The sequence below is a fragment of the Mchenga conophoros genome, linkage group LG5 (assembly GCF_057382185.1).
Source record: "Mchenga conophoros isolate Kocher_MC1m ecotype Shallow Benthic linkage group LG5, M_conophoros_male_GT1.1, whole genome shotgun sequence".
NCBI lineage: Eukaryota > Metazoa > Chordata > Actinopteri > Cichliformes > Cichlidae > Mchenga > Mchenga conophoros.
The window spans coordinates 22,977,292-23,003,315 of NC_140530.1; the positions used below are offsets into that span (position 1 = coordinate 22,977,292).

The 26,024-nt window shown below is 41.5% G+C and overlaps 2 protein-coding genes across 3 annotated transcripts in view; one reads left to right on the forward strand and one right to left on the reverse strand.

The window, feature by feature from the left end:
* Window positions 1-996: 996 nt before the first annotated feature.
* Window positions 997-5,670, reverse strand: akr7a3 (aldo-keto reductase family 7, member A3 (aflatoxin aldehyde reductase)). Its single transcript, XM_085274303.1, has 7 exons — window positions 5,202-5,670; window positions 4,434-4,621; window positions 4,193-4,297; window positions 3,821-3,917; window positions 3,330-3,429; window positions 3,092-3,221; window positions 997-2,452 (listed from the first exon to the last, which is right to left on the reverse strand). Exons 1-7 carry the CDS (start codon window positions 5,491-5,493, stop codon window positions 2,291-2,293), a joined length of 1,074 nt encoding a protein of 357 aa, XP_085130429.1. The 5' UTR covers window positions 5,494-5,670; the 3' UTR covers window positions 997-2,290.
* Window positions 5,671-6,936: 1,266 nt separating this feature from the next.
* megf6b (multiple EGF-like-domains 6b) overlaps window positions 6,937-26,024 on the forward strand; it is a 63,754-nt gene continuing 44,666 nt past the window's right edge. For both annotated transcript variants that reach the window (XM_085274304.1, XM_085274305.1), the window contains exons 1-4: window positions 6,937-7,476; window positions 9,260-9,394; window positions 10,301-10,410; window positions 17,338-17,442. In XM_085274304.1, coding sequence (XP_085130430.1) covers window positions 7,385-7,476; window positions 9,260-9,394; window positions 10,301-10,410; window positions 17,338-17,442 — 442 coding nt within the window. In that variant the 5' untranslated portion in view covers window positions 6,937-7,384. The remainder of the gene's footprint in view (window positions 7,477-9,259; window positions 9,395-10,300; window positions 10,411-17,337; window positions 17,443-26,024) is intronic.

Consider the following 26,024-nt stretch of genomic DNA (forward strand, 5'->3'; position numbering starts at 1 on the left):
ATACTTCCCTGTCAGAAGGCCACCTGGCAGAGGACTAATGTCAGAACTCAGTACAGTATGTACTTAATGCTGTCACTCACGCAGGGCACATTTTAGCTCACAGGTAACGTTAACAAGGCAAAAAAAAAAAACGAAACAACAAAAACCACTAACTAAAGCAACTACATACCTTCATCTGTGCCTTTGTTATTATATGTGCAGGAACGCTGATGTGGTGAAATTAACAGGTGACAGACAAACAGTAACATTTTTTGGACACTAATATTAGCACCAGCTGTGAGAGATCAAATCATTTCGATATCCCACATTCCTTACAGTTGGGGAAAAAGTGTTTCTTACTTTCACTTTGCACTCTGCAGCACATGTGAGTTGTGTGATAATAACATGTGTGTCACTAAGACTAAACAGGAAATATTGCATATACATACAGAGCACCGTAGATCTGCATTCTTCCCCATACTAATTTGAATAGTTAGCTATACTATGAGCTTATTGCAGTTTTACTTATTGCTGATGATTTCCACTGAAAAACAATGTTATGGAATATAACACATTTTTTACAGCCTGACTATTAAATACTGTACCAATTCTAACCTCATAGCAAGACTTAACTATATGCAATTTAACCAACAAAATGATTTTAAGGAATGATGTCTTTGGTGAAGTCAGTCTTCCAACACCGGCCACATGTTACTGATTAGATCAAAAGGAATGTTGGGGTAACCAAAGGCAGCGTTTCAATGAACCAAAGAATCTGAACTACACTGTGGTTTTGTTGTGTATTACACCAAGTAATGTCTCCCTTAATTTTGGTCTATTTCTCTGCATGTGTGCGGGTCTGTGACTGTTCGTGTTCAGATATGCACACAAAGTGCATATAAGTAATAGTAGTAGATTTGTATTGGTCAAGGCAACTACCAAAGACCTCCCATGGATAGACGTAAGACCATTTAGACTTTTTATGATTTATTGACTGAGTGGCTCTCCAAACATGTAAGTAGAGGAAGTCACCATCACTGAGGTAAGAGGGCTTCAGTTTGCAGTGGAAGCAAAAACTCCTTTGGAAAACTGGAAAACATTTTCAGAACATACAAAAGTCACTCAGGTTGAAGATCAAACCTCACATTCTGCCTCTACACTCCACATGCCTGAGTATTGTGAATGGAAAACATAAACCCATCGTAATTAGATGATATTAGCCTGAAACTAAAAGATATCGGAAACAAGAAGGATGGAGTCAAACTGGAACAATATGTAAAGGCAACCAAACGTTTGCTGTTCTGTGCTGTATATTTGTATAGCACAGAACAGCTGAGACAATGGGCTGCAATACTGTGCAAGGGATGGATATTAGAAACCACTGTCACATAATCCCAGTTTCCCACATATGTATTATTTTAAACAGCTGTTGTACTTCACTGGCTGATCACTGTGAAAGAAACAGTTGCTGATATAGTTAGGAATGCATTTCATGTCACACAGAGCCACATGGCACCAATATATTCATTAAAATTACACAGAGAGCACAAACAATCAAAGACCACCAAAGACCATGATGAGAGTGCACAGCAGCTAAATGATCTGAACTAATGAAATACCAATATCTGATGAGCCAAATAATTAGTAGTGACTGATACTGTTGACTGATATTGGTCTATCTGCAGTGGGTGATATTCACCTGTTGCTTCACATTGATTTTGCACTGACTAAATGTTCAAATATTGGGTGATAAAGAGCTAAAATGCTTTAAAATAGGCTACTAATTTCTTTCAAATATAGTTTTGTTTCCCTGGCTCAATAGTGGGAATAATAACTAGAAGAAAAATACAAGAACCTATGCAGGATGTGGAAGATGGTGATATAGACGGGGATGACAATGTAGAATGAAACTTTTGCAGTTCAGGACGATTTAAAAACTTTTGCCAGACATTAAATTTTGGCCATTTTATCGTAACAGCCAGCGCTGCAGTCTGTAGTCTCTCTGGTCTTTTTATCCCTTTCTTTTCAAACACCTACATCACTGTTCATGCTAAACCAGCACTGATGAATAATACACATGTATGGGAAAATGTTTTTTGATTTGACAAAATTTAATGCAAATTCTTGAAGAAGTTATTTTTCCATGAAACACTATTAATTTATTTTACATTAACAATGATGTGTTCTTTGATAAAAATACAAAGAAGGAAAAATGTACATTTCAGGGGAGAATTCAAAAACCCTAATTAGGTGTAATTAGGAGAAACATTTTTCTGCAAAATTACATATAAAGTGATGATCAAGAAGGTTCTCATCGGAAGTAGTTTGGACACTCGTGGGCTACGAGATTCCAGGCTTCTTTGAAGGCGTCGACCACTCTCTCATCCAGAGGACCCTCTTCCGCAGCGGCCATGTTTTGCTGAAGCTGCTCCATGCTCGACATGCCAATAATGACTCCATCTCCAAGATCACCCTGGAGACATGAGTTGGAGAAAATTACTCAAAACAGGAATTACACAGCTGGACGTCTGTAGATGTCTTGAGATTTGTATTTGTGGAGGATTTGTTACATTTATTTAAAAAAAAAAAAAAAAAAAGGAAGAAGAAGAAGAAAATCTGGGTGAGTAGAGAATTTGGCATTTTTTTGACAATACATGTTAATTTAATCACTTTTGGGGTACTTCTTTTCTAAAAGAATCCCTTTCATATATTACAAACCTGTAGACAACATGAAAAACATTGCTGTGCTTTGTTCTACCTCTGGTTTTGCATATGGTGAAAGTTTGGGGGCATTTTCACTGCACTTAACATAATTAAAGGAAATAAAAAATAGATCTTAAAATCTTTCAGTGAAAAACCTCAAAGGCTGTGTAACTACTGACTGTTGGGATAGCACTGAAAAAAATCAAAGGCTTCATTTCCGGCTTACTGGTACACCACAAAGCACAGTGTTTCAGTGGTAACTCACAGTTCTTAATTTTCAGGTTTTCAATACTAGCAATTTGAAATGTTCTGTTTATTACTAAGGGTAGGGCTAATCTTTTTACTCAGTGAATACATAAATTACCATGAGCATAACATTTTTTGTCACTGCAGCTGTCCATGTGGGTACCTTAAGCTGAGAGTGATGATACATCCAGCGCATAGCAGCAGAAATCAGCGAGGGTTTCTCTGACCCGTACGCTGCTTCCAAAGCCTGCAGAACCACCTCTATGGCCTGGAAATGACTTTTCTTCCAGTATCTTCCACAGAGCAGGAGCACAATCACGGTTATGGTTAACAAAAATCTCATTCAACAACATAAAACAATTTGTTGGTACATATTTCAACAGCAGTCAGCTGATGTTCACCTGTCTCTGTATGCTGCAGCCCAGCTGTTACCAAAGAATCGTCCTGCAGGCTGGGAGCCATCTTTATCTTCATAGTGATACTTCCCTGTCAGAAGGCCACCTGGCAGAGGACTAATGTCAGAACTCAGTACAGTATGTACTTAATGCTGTCACTCACCCAGGGCACATTTTAGCTCACAGGTAACATTAACAAGGCAAACCCCCCCCCCCCAAAAAAAAAAAAAAAACACTAACTAAAGCAACTACTAACTATTCAGCATCAGGTTATTGTGTGCTAGCAAAAAGGGATCACCAAAGTGAATAAAATCCATCTCCAGGGGGACATGAATGCATGTATGGAACATATTTTAATATAATATATTCATTTTGGGATAACTCGAGGATAGCTTTTATCCCTCCACATTAAGTGACATCTTTTTCACAATCACAAGTGCTTTCTTTTGAATAAAACTTTTTAAAATGGAACTGCAAGGTGTACCATGAAAGACTACCTGCCAGAGGATTGTATGCATAGAATCGCATTCCATAGTATCTCAGACATGGCAGCAACTCTGTTTCCACCTGTCTTGTTGTGGCATTGTACATTCCCTGTGAAAGATTGGAAGAATCTGAATTAGAAACAGGTGAAAAACAAGTAACAGTATAGCAGACATATAAATGTTCAGTCTACAACACCTAATGAAAGATTAAATCTTCAGTGATTTGCTGAACAAAAACCACAGAGATGAAGAAGTGTGAAAGTTTACTCTCATTCAACACAAGATGGCTAGTATGGCCCTCCTGTAATCAGTAGTCTGATTATTATAGGATGAGGCTACTGAATTTAGATAAAAGTTAAATATCCTTAGAACAGGATATATTACCTGATAAACAGTGGGAACTATCCAGTTGTTGTGCCTGCAGATGCATACTATTTCAGCCACTTCCCAGGATACATAGTTTGAAAGGCCGAGCTCCTTGAATTTTCCCTGGGGAGTTGATACTTTCCATTTAGTATTAAAACATCTCAGGACTACAGATGGACAATAAAGTTATTTTTTTCCTGTGTGTTATGTTAAAGCAAGTTATTTAGCTATATGTTTATATATTCCCTGGTCTGCTAACCTCTTTGTGGAGGTCATTGCAGGCTCTGAGAGTATCCTCGATAGGGTTTTGGTGGTCAGGGGCATGGAGATAGAAAAGGTCCACACAGTCTGTCCGCAACCTCTGAAGGGAGGTTTCCAGCTGGGAGCGCACGCTCTCTGGCTTCAGCGTCTTTCCATCCCAGGGATTGGCCTTGGTAGCTATGCTTACTGTGAATGAGTGAGAAGTAGTCAGGTTAACACAGCACTGCTCCTTCAGTGTCTGAGACAGACTGACACTGAAAGCTAGCCAGGCTCTTATTGCAGCACTTAAACTTTGGATTCATTATTGCTAGAATGTTTCAGTAACATCAAAGCTGTATGGCCTTCATTTAAAAAAAACAAAACAAAACCAAAACACACACACAAAAACAAAACTTTAACGAGACCAAGAATGAGGTCACACCAAAGTATTTCAATTTGATATACAAGTCAAGGCTATGGACCTTGACTAAGCAGCTCCAAAACCTTCATTTTAGTTTTGAGACAATCAGAAGTGTTTTTAAAAAAACACTTTTTAAAAACGTGTTTTAATGGCTTCATTAAAACATATGTTTTAATGTTGCACAATATGTTGCACAACATATGTTTGATGTTGTGCAGCACCCTGGTCGATGTTTGTTGTATGCTTTATAAACAAACTTGGTTACCCACAATTCAAGGTGGGGAAACCAACAGGCACGCTGGTTGGTTACCCGGTTGTTGTTAGCACGCTAGGAACATGCAGCATTACTGTGTGCTTATAAAATACCTGTTTTGGGGAGATTCATGCCTCCAATGATGGTCTCTGACTTCCCATCGACGTACATGAAGGCTGTGTCCACCTGGTTGTGTCCTCTGTCCAGGAAAGCCTTCACCATTTCCAGGCTCTGCTCGGCGTCTGCTCGCCCCCCGAAGCCCATAGTTCCCAGTAAGGACACCGGCTTTTTAGCCGGAGACGACATGTTTCTGCGAGCCACACACTTCGGCAAATGTACAAGCACGTCTTTGATAGCCTTACTTTGTCGGAGTGTGCACAGAGGTCGTGTTATTACCCAGAGCATGCTACTATAGCACTGCGATCAGGCGACAGAGGGCAAAGGTCGTATGTTAAGGGAGCGTCGTAAAGTTCCTTAAACCGTTTAAAGCGGAGAGTGCTGTTCAGATGATCAATTAGTACAGCTTTTATTAGGCCGCTTTTCTTGGCTGTAGTTCAGGCAGTGCAAAGTTCGCCTTTTCTAACTACTTCCTGTTGTTGTTTTTTGGTTAATATTAACAGGACTTGTCATACTGTGTAAGTTTTAACTTAGACCACAAGGTGTCAGCAAATTACCGTCCATTCTTTTGTGTCAATCAGATAAGCTGATATAAACAGTCAGATAAAATGAGATATAATGAGTGTAGTTTTTGGTTTTTCGGTGCATCTTCATATATATATTTGTTTTCCAAATGTGCCACTTCAGGACTGGCTTAACCCACATCTTGGCCTAGGACTCTGACATACTCAAATTTACCCAGACTATTTCCCCAGTCTCAAAAGAAACTGCAATTACTGAAACACCACTTGCTGTGGTGTAATTAGATAAACGCACATTAGGATATGCAAGACGTGCACAGTGTCTCCAAATCGCATTAGTTGCCGTCTTCAGTATTTTAGTAACAAGTCATATCACCAGACAAATATTTGTCTGGCTTTCGTGCCTATAAGGATCTCAGGACCAGGGTCTATTCTGTTCTCTGTGACTTTTAATGGAAAAACAACATTTAAATCAAATCTTTGCATCTGCGCAATTTGTTTATTTTAGATATCGGCGTTTTCTTCACGGTCAACAACAGATATATCCTGGACAAGTTACGTCCCTGAAATAAACATAAGCAGAGTCATTTAATATTAGATTTGTTTTGGTTGTTGGAAAGGAAGAATGAGAACCCGTCCCAGTTTTGACAGACTTCATAGATGAGCTCTGCCTAATTCAAACAGCATGTTTTTATATAGCTTGTAGCCCCAGAGGCTGCACGTACCATCTCTGACCCCGGACTTTTTCGGGTCATGAACACATACATGCTATAAAAGCTTTGTTTAGAAAGCAGCAGGCCTGGCTGCTGACCCTTTGACCGCCCCATCAGCTGTTTGCCCTGCAGTGTGACCGCTAGCTGCTTCCCTTACCTCAACAACCTTCAACATCCTCTACTCGTGATGGTAGGCTATGTGACTTCGTTTTCAGGCACGTCCGTGGCTGTAATGAACGCGCATCTTATGTCGTGCAAATGCGCTCCTGCTCGCTCAATCTGCAAATATTATACGTATAATAAAACCATTTTCTGTGCACGTGGGTAATGTGATCATTTTGTCTCTAAGGCATTTAACCACCTATCATCATAACACATTAACGCACACATCACAAGTCCCGTGGAGACATGGTGACACTGTCCAGAGAAAGTTTGAAAGTTGTCAGTCATGAGAGAGAAAAGCTCTTACTATGATCGCACTGTGCCGGTGGCTGCAGGGTGTCTTGCAGGGGCTGCTGACGCTTTGAATAATAGATGGCTCCCTGTGAGCCCCCTCATACCCAGCCCAAATCCCTGCCATCATTACCAAGTCAATAGAGGGAGGCAGAATGCGCTCTGCCTACACGAGGTTTTTTTTTTCTTTTGCGCGTCAGTCCAACATCTGCAGCGACCTATTGTAGGTGCGCAGGAATTTTCTGAGTCGGATAGCGGCTGCGACGGAGACGCTACACGCGTGGGATGGCTGTGTCAGTTTTGGACTGTGTTGGGCATTTTCACGAGGAAGATCTTTTAAGCGCATGTTAGGTTTCTTCAAGTTGACACGTTGGGAGTTTTTTTTTTTTGTTTTAGATTTTTCTCTCTTTTTTTAAGTCCTGGGTAGTGATGGGATACACTCATGAATGACTTTACAGTTTTGAAACTGTAGAGTGACCTAAACAGAGGAAAATGGACAGTGTTATTTTTTCCCTTGTCATCGTATTTATTATAGAGGCGCACGCATTCCGTTACGGCTTTGCCAATAACCTCCAGCCTTTTATGTAAGTAAAGTTTTGTCACATCCTTATATATTTATTTAATTACAGGTATGCATTTAGGGTGGCGCTCACTGTATCCAGCTGCAGGTACTTTTTTACAGACTCACATTTCCTTTGAACTTCGACATAACTGCCGGTTCACCTGCACATCCATAAATCTGTGACTCAACCAGAGGTAGAAAGCAGAGGCTTAGGAAGTTCTTCTTCTTTTTATTATTATCATCATTATTATTATTTAAAGTGATGAAATTGTGAAATTCTGGCACAATAACAATATTTGGTAGCATTTTCTAATAATGTTAAACTATTAAGCATTAGTAAGGTTAGTATGGTATTAGCCAATGCTTAATTCATCATTTATATATCATTACTCCTCTTTAGTATACTATTTATAAATACAGATATGTTTATCCATCTGTTACTATAACACCATGTACAGCTATCGCTGCTACTAAATCACTGCTAGTAATAATCATAGTCATTGTTATAAAAATATGTCTATGTTTATAAATAGCATACTAAGGGGAGCAATGCTATATGAATGATAAATTAAAAAAATTGCTAACACCTTATTAATACTTAAATAATGGTCAACAGTGTAACATTATTATAAAGTGCAGCACAATGTTATTTGTATGTTATGTTATTTATTACTCCCACTAGTGATCCAGGGAAATGAAACTATATCATAAAGAAATATCAGGCTATTTCTTTTAGCTATTTATCACTGACATTTATTCAGTGCACACTCAGTGTGAAGCAATAGATAAATATCACCTACTGTTCTGTAAATATAAGCTAATTTGCACACAGACCAATCCGTTAACAGTGTCAGCCACTACTGATTATTTGGCTCATCATGTATCGGTGCTTTATCAATCCAATAAATTTTGCTGCCGTGCACTTTCATCACGGTCTTTAGTGGTTTGCAGGAATGCTGCCAGTGTATTTTATATGAATGCACTGACTCCATGTGGCTCTGTGTGGCATGCAAAGCATTCCTAACTCTGTCCATGACTGTTTCTTTCACAGTGATGAGCCAGTGAAGTATAACTGCTATTTTAAACCCTAAAATAATAATAATTGTGTGACAGTGGTTTCTGTGCTGCTCCCTGCCACTAACAATAAGGTCTTTCACATGAAATTATGTGTACAGCCGAAGGTGATAGTGATCACTGTTATTTATGAGACGAGCAGCTGGATGTTGTCTTAGGATTCCCGCTGATCTCCATGTGCTGAGGCTTTCTTTCTATCCTTGGAGAGTTATGGAAAAAGTAAACGTATCAAAGATCGTTTTGGACTTTATTTTAAGAAGGCCTGTGAGGTGCAGTGAATGGTGCAGTTAACTTAAACTTAAGTTAAGTGTTTCAAGGCTTATTTTACCTGTGCTGAGATCTGTTTTGTGTTCTTTCTTTCTTTCTGTCTTGGAGCGATGCTGCTGCGTAAACACTTTAACAGTTCCACTGAATATCGAGTTTAAGTCAGAGCAGGTTTACTTTGTAGCTCATCATCCTGAAAGGTGATGCACGAGGAATTCCCCTTAAGTCTTTAGAAATACCAATAACTGGTCATCACACACCTTAGCACAGGTAATGCCCTCACAGGACTTGCATTGTTGACAACTAGAAAACGCCTCAAGCAAGTTTTTTTCTTTTTCCCGCCTGTCTTTGCTGCAACATCTCTTTAAGTGCTCATAAATTGCTCTGCTGTCGTCTGTACATCTGTGAAAACACTGCTCAACATCTTGTCATGTTAAGTATTTTTTTACCAATCTTTTTTTTTCCAGGCCCAATGTGTGTGCGGAGAAGGAGGTGACGCTGGTCGCCCAAAGGCAGCCATGTGTGCAGGCCTTCACACGCATGGTTAAAGTTTGGAAGCAAGGCTGTGTGGGGCAGTCGTGGTGCATGGGCTATGAGAGAAGGTAAGTAAGACTTGTTATTTCTCATCTGTCTGCTCCCCCCTTTCTGTACTCAAAGCCTCTGATTCTCCTCTTCTGTGAGCACTCCTGACCTCACCTGCAGGGGATGTAGTGCTTTGCTGATTAAGCTCTGGCTAGAGCAAAGCATTAATTACTTGTTTTGAAGTAGTCTCTGTGACTCATGCAACCGAAAGAATTTATCGGAGAGGCCAGGATTCTTCGTTTAAACTCCATTTCCAAACATGAGATCCACCTTCCACTTCCCTCTTCATCTCTCTCACCCCTGTTCTGTAATCACAGCTTTTCAACCTGTTATAGAGTTAAGTGCAAGGTGTAGCCCCACATCAGCAGCTATTTAACATACGGACGTCTTGGCAGCAAACATTCCTTTAAAAGAGAGACCCAATCCTAACATTTTCGTCCTTCTCTGGGAGTCTTCTGCTGTGTTGCTCACGCTTGCTTTCCCCACATTAGCTGCTGGGTTACAAATTCAAAGGCTGCTTTAAAGGCCGCTAAGCCCACAATTACCCGCTGTAAACAAAACGTTTTCACAATGCATAATAACTGTGGAGCAATGACAAGGGTCCCAAAGTACAGGGAGAGGCACTGTTCTCTGAAGTACAGTCTGCCGTTCTCACACTTTAAAACAGCGCCTTGAAGCGGATTTGTGCTGAACATTATAAGACATGATACTTCAAAGGCCCTGAGCTGTTTGATCAGTGTGCCACGCGAAAAAAATTAAAGATTACCCTCATAAATATTTGGCGAGATACTCCTGTTCGTTTGTACACGCACAAAGCAGCGCTCTGCTGTTGTGTAATGACATGTTAGTTTTAGTATCGCTCGTGGCTGCAATTCAGACTGAATGTGATTGAACGTTTTTTAACGTGAAGTTTGTCGTGTTAACAGGACAGCCTACTACACTGCATACAGACAAGTGTACAAACAGGATTACCAGACTGTGTGCAAGTGTTGCCCTGGATGGTCCCAACTAAACGGAGAGGCGGGCTGTCTTTATCGTAAGTGCCATCAGTTTTTCTATCCTTTATGAGGTTTGTTTTTTTCTTTCCATTGACTTTGACCTTCTTGTGTGAAACAGCGTCTGCAGACAGGCAGGTAGAAGAGACAATATCTCTTTTCTGACTAAGCAGGAAGAAGGGAGCTTTAAACATCGCCTAACCACTCGCCCAGACTTCTCAATCAAAAGGGTTCAAGGAAAGGTCAAAAAGGTCTAGAGGTTCTTTGCCCACCCACTTTTGAGCAGATGTTATCGGTCAGTGTCATGGACTTGTGTCACTGCAGTACTCCAGCTAGGTTCAAATGTGGATACTGGGACTTCCATTGTAGTGGTTGCACTCGGCAAAAGACATTTACAGTCTCAATGAGGACATGGCTCTACAGTGCTACTTTAGTTTATGATAGATAGCCTGTCTGGCTGTCCACTCTTTCTCAGCTGGATATTTACTACAGCCTAGTTAAGCTCCACCTGGTCGAGCTGTGACCCTACATTTAATTCTTGGCTCACATCCACAGAGCTGTTGTTGTAGACATCACCTCTTTTCTCAATTAGATGTGTGACATGGTAGTGCAGGTCAAAAGCACCTGCGACCTGTCGCATTTAAGGCCTCCCGAAGATTAGAGAGACCACCTTCTGATTTGCACAAGAAGAACAAAGAAAACAAATGAATGTTCCCACCACCAAATCCATGTATGGAAAAGTAGTTCCTCTGGTCATATTGAGACTGCCAACAGCTCATCTCCTCCTGGTTAAGCTTAGCTTCACACCACTGGGACCAAGCAGTCTCCTTTGATGGGATTTTACAGCCAGTGATCCAGATCGCATAGCCTGCATACCACACAGAGACCCTTGGTAAAGCCTTCCTGTAAACAGTTAGTCCCCATCAGGTAGACTGACAAGAAAGTTCCCACTTTCCTGTCATCCTTCCCCACCTGGAACTGAACCACGTTCTTAATGCCCAGCCCCTTACGCCCACAGCACAGGCAGATTACTCTGTGGGATAGTCGTCTGATGGGAAGTGAATGGGACTGGGAGTTGGAGAAGATATCCTGGATGTTCCTTTCATCAGTGCCTTATTATGGTCTCTATGTCCTTTTCAAAGAGCCTCTTTGTTTCCAGGGAGAATGTTGCATTATTAAATTATATTAGGAGGCATTGCACAGTCGCTCCTAAATGAGCCTGGTTTGTTTTAAAACAATCCAAACGAAATGTCTTAAAGAGACATTCCTCATGACTGCAAAGTGTCTCCCCTCACTTAAGTTAGACAGGGAGGGGGTTGTTTCTCTGTTTCGCGTGACAATGGTCGGTCTCTTCAACATGAGGGAGGGCTTTTATCTCGGTAACCAAAGACGAGGCAGCACTTTGAGATGGGACAAACTAATCACCCTATTCTCTGAGCCATTGAACTGGGATAAAAGGAAGCTCAGGCCACAATCCTCCCACTCCTGCACACTTTGCTATGTGCTATCTGTACTGTACCTCAGTCAGCACAATGCAATCTGTGTGTCTGTTTTCAACAGCACCTCCGACATCCAAAAGGGAAAATCTGCTTTGCGAAATGTACAGCTTTAGCAAATCCTCTGAAAACCCCAAATGAGTGGAAGATGGGAATGCTTTGAGTTCAGATAGTGATTTACTGCCTGCTGCTTTTGAGGGTTTTTAAAAAAAATGTCCTTTGTTGTCTGTCTTTTCTCTGTGTGTGTTCCCCAATAAAAATCAACCAGTCAGTCGTTGTAAGGTAATTATGCTACTGACCTCACTTTATTGTCAGACAGTTAAGGGTCTGGTTCTGTGTGTAAGTCGAGTCCCCCTCTTGGCTTTTCATTAAAATTCACCTGTGTTTATTGTGTCCCATTTCTATCCATCCCCTGCACAGTTTTGCAGCCCATGGTCTCAGCTGTTCTGCGCTCCAGCATTCTTCACTTAACATAATTACATATTTGGAGAACGAGTATACCACAGCACAGAAAACGTTTGATTGCTTTTACGTTTTGTTCTTCCAGTTTGACTCCCTCCCTCTTGTTTTCCATATCTTTTAGTTTCAGGCTATTATCATCTAATTATGATGGGTTTATGTATTTTCCATTCACATAATAGCATTGATTCATAGTTCTTGTGCAGTTTGCAAATACCTGAGATTTGGCATTTTTGCTTTCCAAGTCTCTCCAAGGTCTGGTGTTTTCAACTATTATGGCACAAAGAATGCTCACAGGAGAGAGTCAAACTGAAAGACTAAACCTTTTTTAAAGCCACTCTTTTCACTTTATGCCCCTCTCTCTGAGATCTTAGAGCCCCCTGTCTATTTTTTTCTTAATGCATTTCATGGCTGTTCTCTACCAAAAGTCAGACAGGTGGCTTGTGGAGGCAGAACGTGCTGTTTGATCTGCAATGTTTAATAATAAAGGTACAGATTATTGTGCCTGGCTGACGTCTGTGTGTTCTGAAAAGGCTCCAGTTTTCCAAATGAGTATTTGGTTCTACTGTGAACTGAAGCCCTCTTAACTCAGCGATGGTGACTTCCTCTACTTACGTGTTTGGAGAGCCACTCAGTCAGTAAATTAAACTGCTCCACAAGTAGCTACACGAGGGTTGAGGATGGACAGGGTTATCCAGCAGTGGAAACGAGCAGCTATGTTGATTGACGGCAACAAGCAGGCTTTGTGAAAGGGGCTGAGGAGCAGGGACAATGGCTTCTCCAGTTTGTCGTCCTCGTTAACTGCTGAATAGGAACTGGCCTCTTTTGTGGCCACACTGGCCAAAGTATCAACAAGTGAAAAAAACTCAGTGGCCAGAAAAAGTCAAAATGGTCTTCTGTCTACCCATGGGTGGTCTTTTTTGTTGGTCGGTGGAACTACTTTTTGGTTATCTGAACACGAACAGTCACAGCCCGCACACATGCAGAGAAATAGACCAAAATTAAGGGAGACATTACTTGGTGTAATACACAACAAAACCACAGTGTAGTTCAGATTCTTTGGTTCATTGAAACGCTGCCTTTGGTTACCCCAACATTCCTTTTGATCTAATCAGTAACATGTGGCCGGTGTTGGAAGACTGACTTCACCAAAGACATCATTCCTTAAAATCATTTTGTTGGTTAAGTTGCATATAGTTAAGTCTTGCTATGAGGTTAGAATTGGTACAGTATTTAATAGTCAGGCTGTAAAAAATGTGTTATATTCCATAACATTGTTTTTCAGTGGAAATCATCAGCAATAAGTAAAACTGCAATAAGCTCATAGTATAGCTAACTATTCAAATTAGTATGGGGAAGAATGCAGATCTACGGTGCTCTGTATGTATATGCAATATTTCCTGTTTAGTCTTAGTGACACACATGTTATTATCACACAACTCACATGTGCTGCACAGTGCAAAGTGAAAGTAAGTTTGAGTTGGCCAAATACTTCCCATTATGGGGATCTTTTTACCCTGAATGGGACTGAATGACACTCTCCTCTACGTACCAGTAAATACGAACACTAAACATTATGTCTGTCTATGTGTTTTACTGTCACACAGCTGATTACTGCATTTTTATTGTTTATTGTCAAACTGACCTGGTATCCAGCTCAAATGGGCATTATGATTCACCACGGCTGATTCTATTCTTGCTCACTATTGTGTCTTACGAGAAAAAGTGGGATGGTGCTCCCAAACAAAGCAAGAGAGAGCAGAATTGCATGATGCTGCACAGATTGCCTTCTGACTTCTCTTCCTTGACTAAATTTAAACACAGTACTTACAATGTAGTAGTAATAATAATAATAAATGATATTTAAAGTTTTTCAAAGAAACCTGTTAGAGAATATCTGGCATAGCCCTGTTTTTCACAAGAGCTCCTTGAAATGACACATCTCACTGAATAGCAAAATGGGATTTGCAGCCTCAGAATATTGTACCATTTATGGCCCCAAACTCAGGCTTATGCACAGGCCTTTGTGTCCATGAATCACCCTGACTCCAGTTTCCAACTGGGTTGCGCTCTTGGGGTCAAACAGATCGACAGAGTCTAAACAAACATAGGGGGGCCTCGGTCTTGATTCACTCAGGAGCTGTAAGGGCAACACCTGCTTGTTGGTTTTCAGCTCCTCCGTGCGAGTCGCTGACCTCCCGCTCTTTCTGTCTCTCCTTTTTTGTAAGGTGTCTGTGTAAAAGAGTGGAGGCTTTCACAGGAAAAAAGATGAGATTGGGCTAGAAGAGACACACTGCATGCCACATTAAGGAATTATTTCAGGGAAGATTAAGCACCGTAAGGGGTTTAGGAATTGGGCTGCCCATAAATGCCCTGGTTAGCTGCCAGCAACCTCTGAAGAGGGAATGTACAGTCTCCTTGTCGTCGCTTAGTCTGAAGTCTCTCTGAGAGACCTGACCTTTTCATTTGTGCTTGGTGATTTTGTACATTTAACACTTTTCCCTCCCAACTGTAATGAGGAATGTGGGATATCAAAATAATTTGATCTCTCACAGCTGGTGCTAATATCAGTGTCCAAAAAATGTTACTGCTTGTCTGTCACCTGTTAATTTCACCACATCAGAGTTCCTGCATATTATATAATAACAGAGGTACAGATGAAGGTATGTTCAGCTTTAGGAGATACTGTTGAATTATAAGATGATGTGCACAACATAGATGCATTTAGAGTGCTGGTGCATTTTGTGATATAAGCAAGAAAAAGTCATTGATGTGTTTCTGGTGTATATGTATGGGATGTGTGGTGCAAGTGATCTGGATGATCCAACTTTTAAGCAGGTGTCTGCAAACGGAGCCAGATGACAAGCGGATGTTTAGGCTGACAGAGCCATCTGAATCTGCTGAGAGACATACATGAAATTGTTCCGGCTCATCTGTGTTTATTGGAGAAACTGCTTCTTGACATCCATCGCCTTTGTCTGGAAAAGTTATGTTACTCCCCAAAGTGCAGCTAAAGCCTGATTGCAGATACACATAAGCCATCTTATATTTTCACACCCCGAGGCATCTCTCCCTTGCCTAAGCTGATCTTCTGTCTTTTTATCGTACATCTGTTGAAAGTTAGTAAATGTTATGAATGTTATTGAGTAAGGGTGCAACTACTGGCGTTCTAAATGATTGATTAAGCATTTAATGATTATTTTCTTTAAAAGAATGAGTGAGTAATTTAGTCCAATAATATTTTGAAATTCTGGAAAATGCTCAACACAGTTTCAGAGAATCAAGTAAGTAAAGAACAAAAATAAAAGGGTAATTGAAACCGGTAAGTTGGCTTTCTTGCAAATGTTATTAGGTCAGTCTCTGCTTTAATCAAAGATAAGCACTTCACTGAGAATGTAGATCTCAGAGAAAGCCAAAGTATTCAGACAGGCCGGGAACAGTCTTGCATTCCTAAGAGACATCTCGCCTTCTGGCTGCCAAACTCCTTGAGATCTTCTACAACTGGTGATGCCATTTGATTCGTGAGTAGGAGATACTGATACGTGTCTGTTATCTCACTAACTTACTTAAGAACAGGTTAAGTGTGTAGCACTTCTTACTGCTTGTTGCTCAAACAGTAAGAAGTGAACCAATGCCATGACACTAAAGGACCGAGATTAAATCCAAAGTTACCTCACCATCACCCAAATCCTGTTTTTTAGTACAACCTCACATCTTCATTTTGATATTTCTGCCTGGCTGTCTGTTAAACAGAAAACAAAAGAGCGAATCTTTTGGTGTTCTGACTGTTACATTTTTTAGTTGAAATGTAAAACACAGTATGAAAGTACAGTGCATAACACAACTAAAATGTGAGTTGTCAGTTTTATTTTTTTGGAAATCATACTGATGTTTCTGTTTAAGCTGTACCGGGCATGCTGAGACCCTCACTATGACCGTATATGGCTAATAAAGGGCATCGGAACCACCAGCCTGATGATGATTGGATATGTTGTTTCTGGTTGGATTAAACAGACAAAAATGCACACGTGGCACAAGATGCTAAGTTAAACTGGCTGACCTCTTTGCAATCATCTTATGAAGGATTGCCATTTGGATTCCTTGGATGATTAGCTGGCTCGACTGTGTTTTGTTGACTCCCAGTGTCCACATGCTGCAGGAACTGCAATGATCGGCATAAGTCCTTTGAACCTGTCATCACTAAGTACTGTATTCTGCTCAGGACAGTGCAGGTCTGGCTTAAACAGCTGTGTGTGGCTTCACATAGATATTACTCTCCACACACATGAGCATACATGTAGACAGGTACACTGCAGCACCCATGTACTACATGAGTACAGGCACAGTTCGAGCTGGAGGGCTGTCATGATTAATGTGAGTGTTGTGAGAGTTTATGGAATGTGATCGTTTACCTTTGAGGTGAATTCACATGCTCAAAGCTACCTAGTGGCTCCCACTGTTTATAAGTTCTGGGATTCCTTAAATTTCTCATCTTAACAGTTTGACTCACGGGGATTTAAGGACTCGGGGTCGCTTGTCAAAGAGATGGATGAGCCTGACCTGTGCCTCTGTGAATTTCAATCGTAACTCACCACGACACATCTGTACAGTCACAGTTTACGACAATAAACAAAAGTTCAGCTCTGCGATCGATGACATTTCCAGGTGATGTTCTCTGACTGCATGAGGAAGAGGGCAGTTTCCCGTGAAAGTCATACAAGCTGTTGTGATCAATCATAGTTAAAAGTCACGGAAACTACTGTTTAGAAATTTCTTGGTGAAAAAACCTTGTTTGTCTTCTCAAAGCCAAGGGGCAGATTCCACTTACATTTGTTAGTGTGAATGGAGGAGAATTCAGGTTCCTCTTTAGTCAGACGTTAATAGGCTGGTGATACGTTTTTGATAGAAAGAGGTCAGTTTAAGAAATCGCAGATGCTGACGTGTCCTGACAACAGCCAGGTGTCTCTGCTTCTCTCATCTATTTATTCTTTCCTCTTGTCTTTCCACATACAGCGGTGTGTAGCTACGGTGTTTGCTTCAACGGGGGCCAGTGTCGGGAAGGATCCACCCAGCTCTGTGATTGTCCCGCAGGGTTCAGCGGCCCCAGCTGTCAGTACGGTGAGTACAGACATCCTTGTAGCGTTTCATATTCAGATTCTTCTCTTTTCTTCTCTTTCTTTTATGCTTGTTTTATTGCCCATTCTTTGTTGTTGTGTTTCTTACATTTGTTACATGTTTTCAGAGTTTAGTAATAAAGCAACATGTAGAGTTAAAGAACCCATTCTCAGCTCTCATTGGACGGAGGTTGGGGGTTGAAAAGTAACTACAGTAATAGCAGGAATCAAGAAAACACCTTACAGACAGATTGAAATTGATTAGTAGGTCACTATTTAATTAAAAAAACAGCAACCCCTGACTGTTTTCTGGAGCCTACATTTCTGATCCACTTCAGTCAGACTGCCAGGCCTCCCCCTGAACTCTGTTGAAGTGATAGCCTTTCTGTAGAGTGAATAGGGAATCTCCTCACATCAGCACTTGGCTTACTTACCAGAAACCTAAGTATTTTATCAGCATCTCCATTGTTAAATTTGAGCTATTGAAGTAACACAGTGGAAGATTCTGTTGTTTTTCGGATAACACCACACGGCAGGAAATTCCTTTTCGGTGTCAAGTTTTTGTTAGAATTGTCCGTGTCGCCCTCGATTCAGACCCTCCCAAATGTTACAGACTTTGTTGCACAAGTTCTAACTGCAGAGGCCGAGTAAACATCACGCTTTTGTTAGGTCTAATCTGCTTTTACGCACTCTGGACAGGATCCAGAATCCTTCACCTTCATCTCAAACTTACCCACTTCTTAATCAACACGTGATTTTCTCAAGACTTCACTGGTGGAACGTGTAGTTTTACAGCCTTCTTGGCTGTGGCTCATGATTAGCCATTGAGGAATCAAAGGTTTCGGTGGCAGCTAAGCTGACCTGTCTCACTTCTGATTACTTCATACTTGAATGAGAGATTAACCATTAAGACAAAGGGATCCGTAAATACACATGCCCACTGAGATCCTGTCCAGCAAAGCTTAGGACCACTCGGTGCCTTAAAGAGGAGGGCTTTAAGAATATTGAAACCATCTGCTTAGGATGATGTTCATCAGTGTTCATGCAAAAAAAAGTATAGGTTTGCCTAAAATGGAGCATATAAACATATTCAGAGGCATGATCGTCTCAGCATAAACAACTAGAAACCCGCTGACTCTGTTTTATAGCTCTGCATTCTCTGTGGATGTAATAATGTATCTGAATGACATGTATTTGGCTTCTTTTATGTTATGTTTATGAATGATAGGATGCTCGCCCTCTTTTGTCTCCGTAGTAGAAGCTCATCAGTCATTCTGAACAGAGCAGTAGCGTGTTTTTTAGTAACACACAATGATAAATCACAGATATGGAGTGTTGAAATGAGGGTGAGTGCGCACAGCATGGTGCAATGCACAGGTTTTGCTCCTCACTATAACAAATAGTATGAAGTTGTGGGAATGATGGTGGCAATCAGCAAGACTTAATCATGAAAAACACAGCTGATGTCTAAATAAGTCCTTAGTGGATCAGTAAGTGATCAGAACAAAAAATGCAATCAAGTAAAAACACCTCTGTTCACTGCACTAGTTGGCTTTTGAAAATATACAACACGCACAGTCTCACCCCTCCTGTTGCTACATTTTAATACTGATTTATCTACTCATTTTAAGTTATGAAATAAAACATAAATATGGGATTTAAAAAACATTAATCTGACACTCGAGTATTCTCTTATGTTTCCAATATGGGGGCTCTGGCAGTCCTTCACCTTCTAACAAGGTGCATAAAGAGGGGAAGAAACCTTCAGAGATTACCTTCAGTTTCTTTTTTTGAAGACAGACATATTTTATCCCTGTCATTGTTCCCCAAACACACTCATTCATGTACGACGTAAAATGCTAAATAGAAATGATTGTTGTGGCTTTTACACACAGGCACACACAGACACACAGTCATAGTAATAATGTTGGATGTTTTGTTTGGACCAATAAACTCTCCACATAACCTAAAAGTCACTTTTAAGGCCCATCCTGTTTTCGATCCAGCCTGTTTCTTTCCATTTCCAAACACTCTGATTCGCCACTGTTGTTTTTCATTGTGAATGATAACTGTCATCAGTGGATACCTAGGGGGCATTTGCTGGTGGGTAGCTATTTAGAGATTATTAGCCTGTAAGCACTCAGGCAGCTATATTTCTCTGTGATTGGCCCTAAATGAGCTGCTGGATGAAGGGTGTGAGGCTGTCAGTTGATTCCTCCTGTCCAGGGGCAATGCTTAAGTTGGTGGGAGGTGGACACAGGCGCTATTGGTGGTACTACATGTACCAAATACGGGTCAGGTCAAAAAGTCCAAAGGCCAAAGACAATAACTTAAGAGTACAAGGTGGATCATTGGAGACTGGTGGCTCATTAATAGGATCGCTTTAATGAATGACTCTGTTCACTGAGTGACTGGTCTGATATATTGATCAGTCCTTCCGAGCATTCCTGCGGTGGTCAAACACATAGCCTTTCGTCGTTGTCACGTTCTTGAGCTCTGGATGAATAACCCTTGTAAAGATTTGAGCGTGCTCCTCACACAAGTTGCCATTATAACGCACTTATTGCTGCGGTCCACACGCTTCTCACAGCTGTCAGCCCCTGTTTGCTCTCTGTTAAGATGTAAGAAAAGAAAAGAAAAGAAAAAAACAACAACCTTGAAGCCACAGTGGAGGATGTGGCCAAGGATGAATGTGTGTAGCCACACTTCACTCAAAGATTCACTCATCATTTCGGACAGCTCTCAACAGCATTCCTCTGCAGCTGCACGTGGTGATTCCCCCTTGGAGAGCTTCTGATGTGGTTTGTCCGTGTTTGTGTATAGCAATTGGATTGTGTTTATGTCTTCAAAGGGGCCAATTAGTCCTCTGCTCTCAATAGTTGTCTGTAGCCGTCATCTATTTTGTTTTTAGGACAGCATTGTGTCCTGGTTGTGTGTAAGACAATAATTACTATTTTTTTGTGTTTGTGCCTCAACTATGTGGTTAAGCAGGAACTGGTGCCTAGAGGCCTTCCTAGTCCTTTGATAGATAGTAAATCACATTTTTGAAAGGGTCAGCCTCCACTTACAAAACACAGTGGATACAGTGTTATATTTAATAGTTGCATAATTTGACATGACTGATGGAGACCAGTGATATTCGCTTGCAAATCGATGTCCTGTAATTTTGTGGTTTGTTTGTTTGCGTTAAATATTTCTGAGAACCAATCAAAATTTGACAGCAGTTCTGATGAAGCAGCTGATTGATAAGGCTGTATTTACACTGCTTACAGCCACATCATTCGGCTAATTTATGAGTAAATCTTCTGTTTACTTAGACTGTTTATTTACTCCTCAATACAACACAGTTCCCAATTAAAGCAGAATGAGGTCTATAATGCAAATAAAAACTACCTATAATATAAATCTCTGTCTTTGTCCACAAGACATCAACCAAATTGGCACACGCGTACATCTTAGGCCTCCGAAGGTTGCTATCTGTATCTGATATTAGGACATCATTATGTTCCCCAGCAGCCAACCGTCCAACAGGGTAAAGTGATCCAAAAGATTTGGAATGTGTCCACCTATAACACCTTATGAAAGCATGGTATCACTTTCATTTCATGTCAATAACATGTATGAAAATGTTGGAGCGTTTCAGCAGTGAAGCGGAAACTTATAGCGTACCTTCTTTTTTGTATGAGCTAAGGTCCGTTTAAAAAAACAAAAAAAACAAAAAAGAAACCCAGCTCTTCTACTCATCTTGTCTATATCCAAAGGGATTTAGTCACTTGGTCCCTGATGTACTTTATATCCCACCTGTCATCAGTAGGCAAGTGGTATCCTCTGGGATCAGCGGCGTCCAAGGCTTTCAGACCCCTGGCAAGGCAGATGTCTTCATACCAGCTGACATCTGACTCAGCTAGAAACAGACAGATAGACAGAGAGGCTGACAAACACTCTTTGTAACATGAAACTTTACTATGTTGAAGAAGCTTTAAATGTCTTGTAAAAATGCTTTTTGTATCAGATCCATCTGGTGAAAGGCGATGCAGTTATCACTGAACCAATAGCTCATGTGACAACTTGTTTTAGAGTTATTTGACACAAATATGAGGAGTCTGTGATATTAAAGTAAAACCGTTGAAAGCGAAGTAAAAGGTTTTCCAGATTTGATGGTGTTTGCTCAATTCCCACAATGTGCATAATGCCGTGTGCGGTAGACTTCTTTGCTGAGTCCAAAGAAGAGCTGAAATAGCTCTTTCTGTGTTACAGTATGAGTTTCATTTAGATTAGATTAGATTAGATTAGATAGAACTTTATTAATCCCTCGGGTGGGTTCCTCTGGGAAATTCGATTTCCAAAAAAAGCACAGCACCGACAGAAGTTACAGAGTTACAGAATATTATATATATATATATATATATATACACACACACACACACACACACACACACACACACACATATATATAAATACAGAGACAATATAAATAAAATATACAAAGGGGATAAATAGAATAAATAGGAATAAAAAATAAAAATACAAGTGAATTGCACATTTCAAGTATTGAGTCTATTGCACCGTTGACTATTTACAAAAGTATTGCACAAAAGGTATTGCACAGTGAGGTGAAGAGGCACTACAGCTTAGTTGTTCCCCCCTCCTTTGTCCTCCTGTTTCCCCTCCCTCTCCCCTCCAGAGAGGAGTTAAACAGTCTGATGGCGTGTGGGACAAAGGAGTTTTTAAGTCTGTTAGTTCTTGTCTTTGGGAGAAGCAACCTGTCACTGAACAGACTCTTCTGGTTGTTAATGGCCGTGTGCAGAGGATGCCTGGCATTGTCCATAATGTCCATCAGTTTCTTTAATGTCCTTTTCTCTGCCACTGTCACCAGAGTGTCCAGCTTCATGCCGACCACAGAGCCAGCCCTCCTGATCAGTTTCTCCAGCCTGGATGAGTCCTTCTTTGCTGTGCTGCTCCCCCAGCACACCACAGCATAGAAAAGTACTCCAGCAACCACCGACTGGTAAAACATCCTCAGGAGCTTCCTGCAGATGTTAAAAGACCTCAGCCTCCTGAGGAAGTACAGTCGGCTTTGGGCTTTTTTATACAGGTGCTCTGTGTTGCATGACCAGTCCAGTTTATTGTCCACCCACAGCCCGAGGTACTTGTACTTGTTGACCACCTCCACCTCCTCCCCCTCTATCTGAACCGGCAGTGGACCTGCTCTAGACCTCCCGAAGTCCACAACCAGTTCCTTAGTCTTTGAGGTGTTGAGTTGCAGGTGGTTTGTGTGACTCCATGCGACAAAGTTCCTCACCAGACTTCTGTACTCCTCTTCCTGATCATCCCAGATACACCCCATGATGGCCGTGTCATCTGCAAACTTCTGAATGTGGCATAATTCAGAGTTGTAGCAGAAGTCAGAGGTGTACAGGGTGAAGAGAAGAGGGGACAGCACAGTTCCCTGTGGTGCTCCTGTGCTGCTGACCACTGTGTCAGACGTGATGTCCTTCAGCCTGACGTACTGTGGTCTGTCGGTGAGGTAGTCGGAGATCCAAGCCACCAGGCAGGGGTCCACCTCCATCCTGTTCAGTTTTTCTTGAAGCATACAGGGCCGGATGGTATTAAAGGCACTGGAAAAGTCAAGAAACAGGATCCTGACCGTGCCTTTTCCCCCATCCAGGTGTGAGTGGGCTCTGTGTAGGAGGTACAGGATGGCATCCTCCACTCCGACACCCGCCTTGTATGCAAACTGTAGTGGGTCCTGGGCATGTTGTACCTGTGGTCGGAGGAGGTTGAGGAAGAGCCGCTCTAGAGTCTTCATAAGATGTGACGTCAGTGCCACCGGTCGGAAGTCATTCAGCTCATTGGGCCGGTTCTTTTTGGGGACCGGGACGATGCAGGATGTCTTCCATAGGGCGGGCACTCTCCCCAGTCGCAGACTGAGATTGAAGACTCGTTGTAGCGGCTCCCCAAGTTCAGCAGCACACGCCTTAAGCATCCTAGGACACACCTTGTCTAGGCCTGCTGCCTTTCTGGGGCGAAGCTTCCTCAGTTGTCTCCTGACCTGATCCACTGTGACACTGGGAGATGTTTGGGAGGAGGGGAGGGGGGGAGATGTCTTGCTGCTGAGAGAGGGATTGGAGGAGGGGGGTGTCATGGTGTCAGGAAGGGGGGGAAGCGAGGGAGGTAGGAGAGTGGGGATTGGACTCTGTAGAGAAGGTGAGGGTGGGGGGGTTGTGGGCTGGTCAAACCTGTTGAAGAAGTTGTTAAGTTCGTTTGCCTTCTCCACAGTCCCCCCCACTGTGCTTTTCTTGGTGTTGTGGCCTGTGATGGTTTTCACACCATTCCAGACCTCCCTCATATTGTTCCTCTCCAACTTCTGCTCCACCTTCCTCCTGTAGGTGTCCTTTGCTTCCCTCAGGCAGCGTTTCACCTCCCGCTGTGCTGCCTTCATCTCCTCCTTCACTTTGCTCCTGAAAGCCTTCTTCTTCATGTTGAGGACAGCTTTGACTTCCTGTGTTACCCACGGTTTGTTATTAGGATAACACTGTACCGTCTTAGCAGGGGCGACCGTGTCCACACAAAAGTTGAGGTAGTCTGTAAGACAGTGTGTTGCCCCCTCTATGTCCTCACCATGTGGGCTCAGGAGCACATCCCAGTCTGTGGTGTCATAACAGTCCCTCAGAGCATCCTCCTTTTCTGGGGTCCATCTCCGGATGGAGCGCGTTGTGACCGGCTGCCTTTGGACGAGGGGTGTGTATTGTGGCTGTAGGTAAACCAGGTTGTGGTCTGACTTCCCTAGTGGGGGGAGGGGGGTGGCTCTGTATGCATCTCTCACATTAGCATACAGTAGGTCAATTGTCCTGTTGCTCCTTGTGGGACAATTCACAAACTGGTGAAAAGCAGCCAGAGTAGAGTCCAGTGTGGCATGGTTAAAGTCTCCAGATATAATAATGAAAGCCTCGGGGTTTTGTGTCTGAAGTCTTGCTGTGACTGTGTGTATTTTCTCACAGGCAGCTGTTGCGTCGGCCCTCGGAGGGCCTTGTTCTGAGCCATAAGCTCATATCTTGCCTCAGTTTGTGGTCACTGCGATGCCAGAAGCACCAGCTTGTTCTAGACATCACTCAAGAAGAACTGTACTGTACTGATAGCTATCATCGTTAACATTGTTCTCTAAGGCTCTAAGGCATGCTTTTCTCAGCCACTGCCATGTTAAGCTTTCAGTCAATCCAAATGCTTTCAGTCAATCATTCCAAGTTTCTTCGAGTAATCCATTCAGAGCGGGGTAAAGTTAAATAACAATTATTTTCTCCTTTTAATAGAACAGCAAAGGGATCAGTTAGAACAAGGAGATTTTGTAAAAAGTAATACATACAGCCTAATACTGCTAACAGAGTCTGTTTCAGTCAGAGAGCTCGCCTAGGTTTTAGTGTGGCTTATACAGTTGATTAAAGCTCTAAATAATGAGGTCAGCTATTTCTGTGGGGACTTTCGGTGCATGACGCGTCCTCCACAGTCTAGTGGCTGGTGCTGAAATACAACGGGGACACACTGAGAAGCTCACTCTAATCAGCTTATCTGACATAATTGATTATTTTTCCACTGAGTATGCTTTTCATAAGTTTTCTGAATCTTTCACTGAGATATTTTGTGATGTCATATCACATGGGTCATGATTGTATAATAAACTGGGGTGAAAAGTAACAACTCTACTGTAATCGAGTACAATTTTAATACTTTACACAGTCAAATTAAATAGCAAAACATGAAGCTTTTTTTACTTTATTATATGTTTTGGCAGTAAATACATTGTTAGGATTATCTACCTACTATAACGCTGTGCTGTATATCTGCATCTGTATTTGATGCTCAGTACTTTTTATGTACTAAAAGTTGAATTTTTCTGATAATGCTTTTGTAATTTTCCCTCAGTATTGCATTAAATGCAGGACATTTACTTCAGAGAGGAAACCAAATGGGTCAAATCCTCATTTGTTTTAATGCAGAGGTCTTCTTACCTTTACTGTTCCTTTAATCTTGTTCTGGCTTTGTGAAGTTTTTTGGTCGCATGTTTCAAGGTCGGAGCAGCAACCCTGGAGCTATTGTTGGAATTTATAGTCTTGTTAAAGGTCACTTGTTGAATTCCACACAGCTGGTGATGTACACAGACTTGAACTAAAGCCATCTGGTCAAGGGGCTATAAGCAGAAAATGTCTTAAGTGTCTTCTGGCATTTAAAGAAAGAACAATAGAAAAATAACAAGGTAACCAAAATGTCATATTTTTCATTTTTAAAGTATAAGTCATGGTACCTTGGCAGTTCAGAGGGATGTGATCGTGAGTGGAAACTTTAAATCATAGAAGGAAGAAACCTTCAGACCATATCACATACAGGCTTTTCTTTAACAAGTTATATGGTCTCCATACAGTTTATCTGCTCATGTCTTTCTTGCTGCTTCTGACCATCTCTCACTGTCTTTTTGTTAAGTCAGAAGTGTAAAACATAAGGCCCGGGGGCCAGAACAGGCTCAGCAAAACTTCCAGTCTGGCCCACTGAGAGCCTGTGGAAAATGGGAAGGAGTTCATAGATTTTGAACAT

Coding starts and splice junctions, on each gene's coding strand:
- akr7a3 (XM_085274303.1), bottom strand. CDS start 5,493: ATGCTCTGGGTAATAACACGACCTCTGTGCACACTCCGACAAAGTAAG. Junction 3,222..3,329: donor GCTGCAGCATACAGAGACAG/GTGAACATCAGC, acceptor GCTCTGTGGAAG/ATACTGGAAGAAAAGTCATT. Junction 2,453..3,091: donor ATCATCACTCTCAGCTTAAG/GTACCCACATGG, acceptor TCATGTCTCCAG/GGTGATCTTGGAGATGGAGT.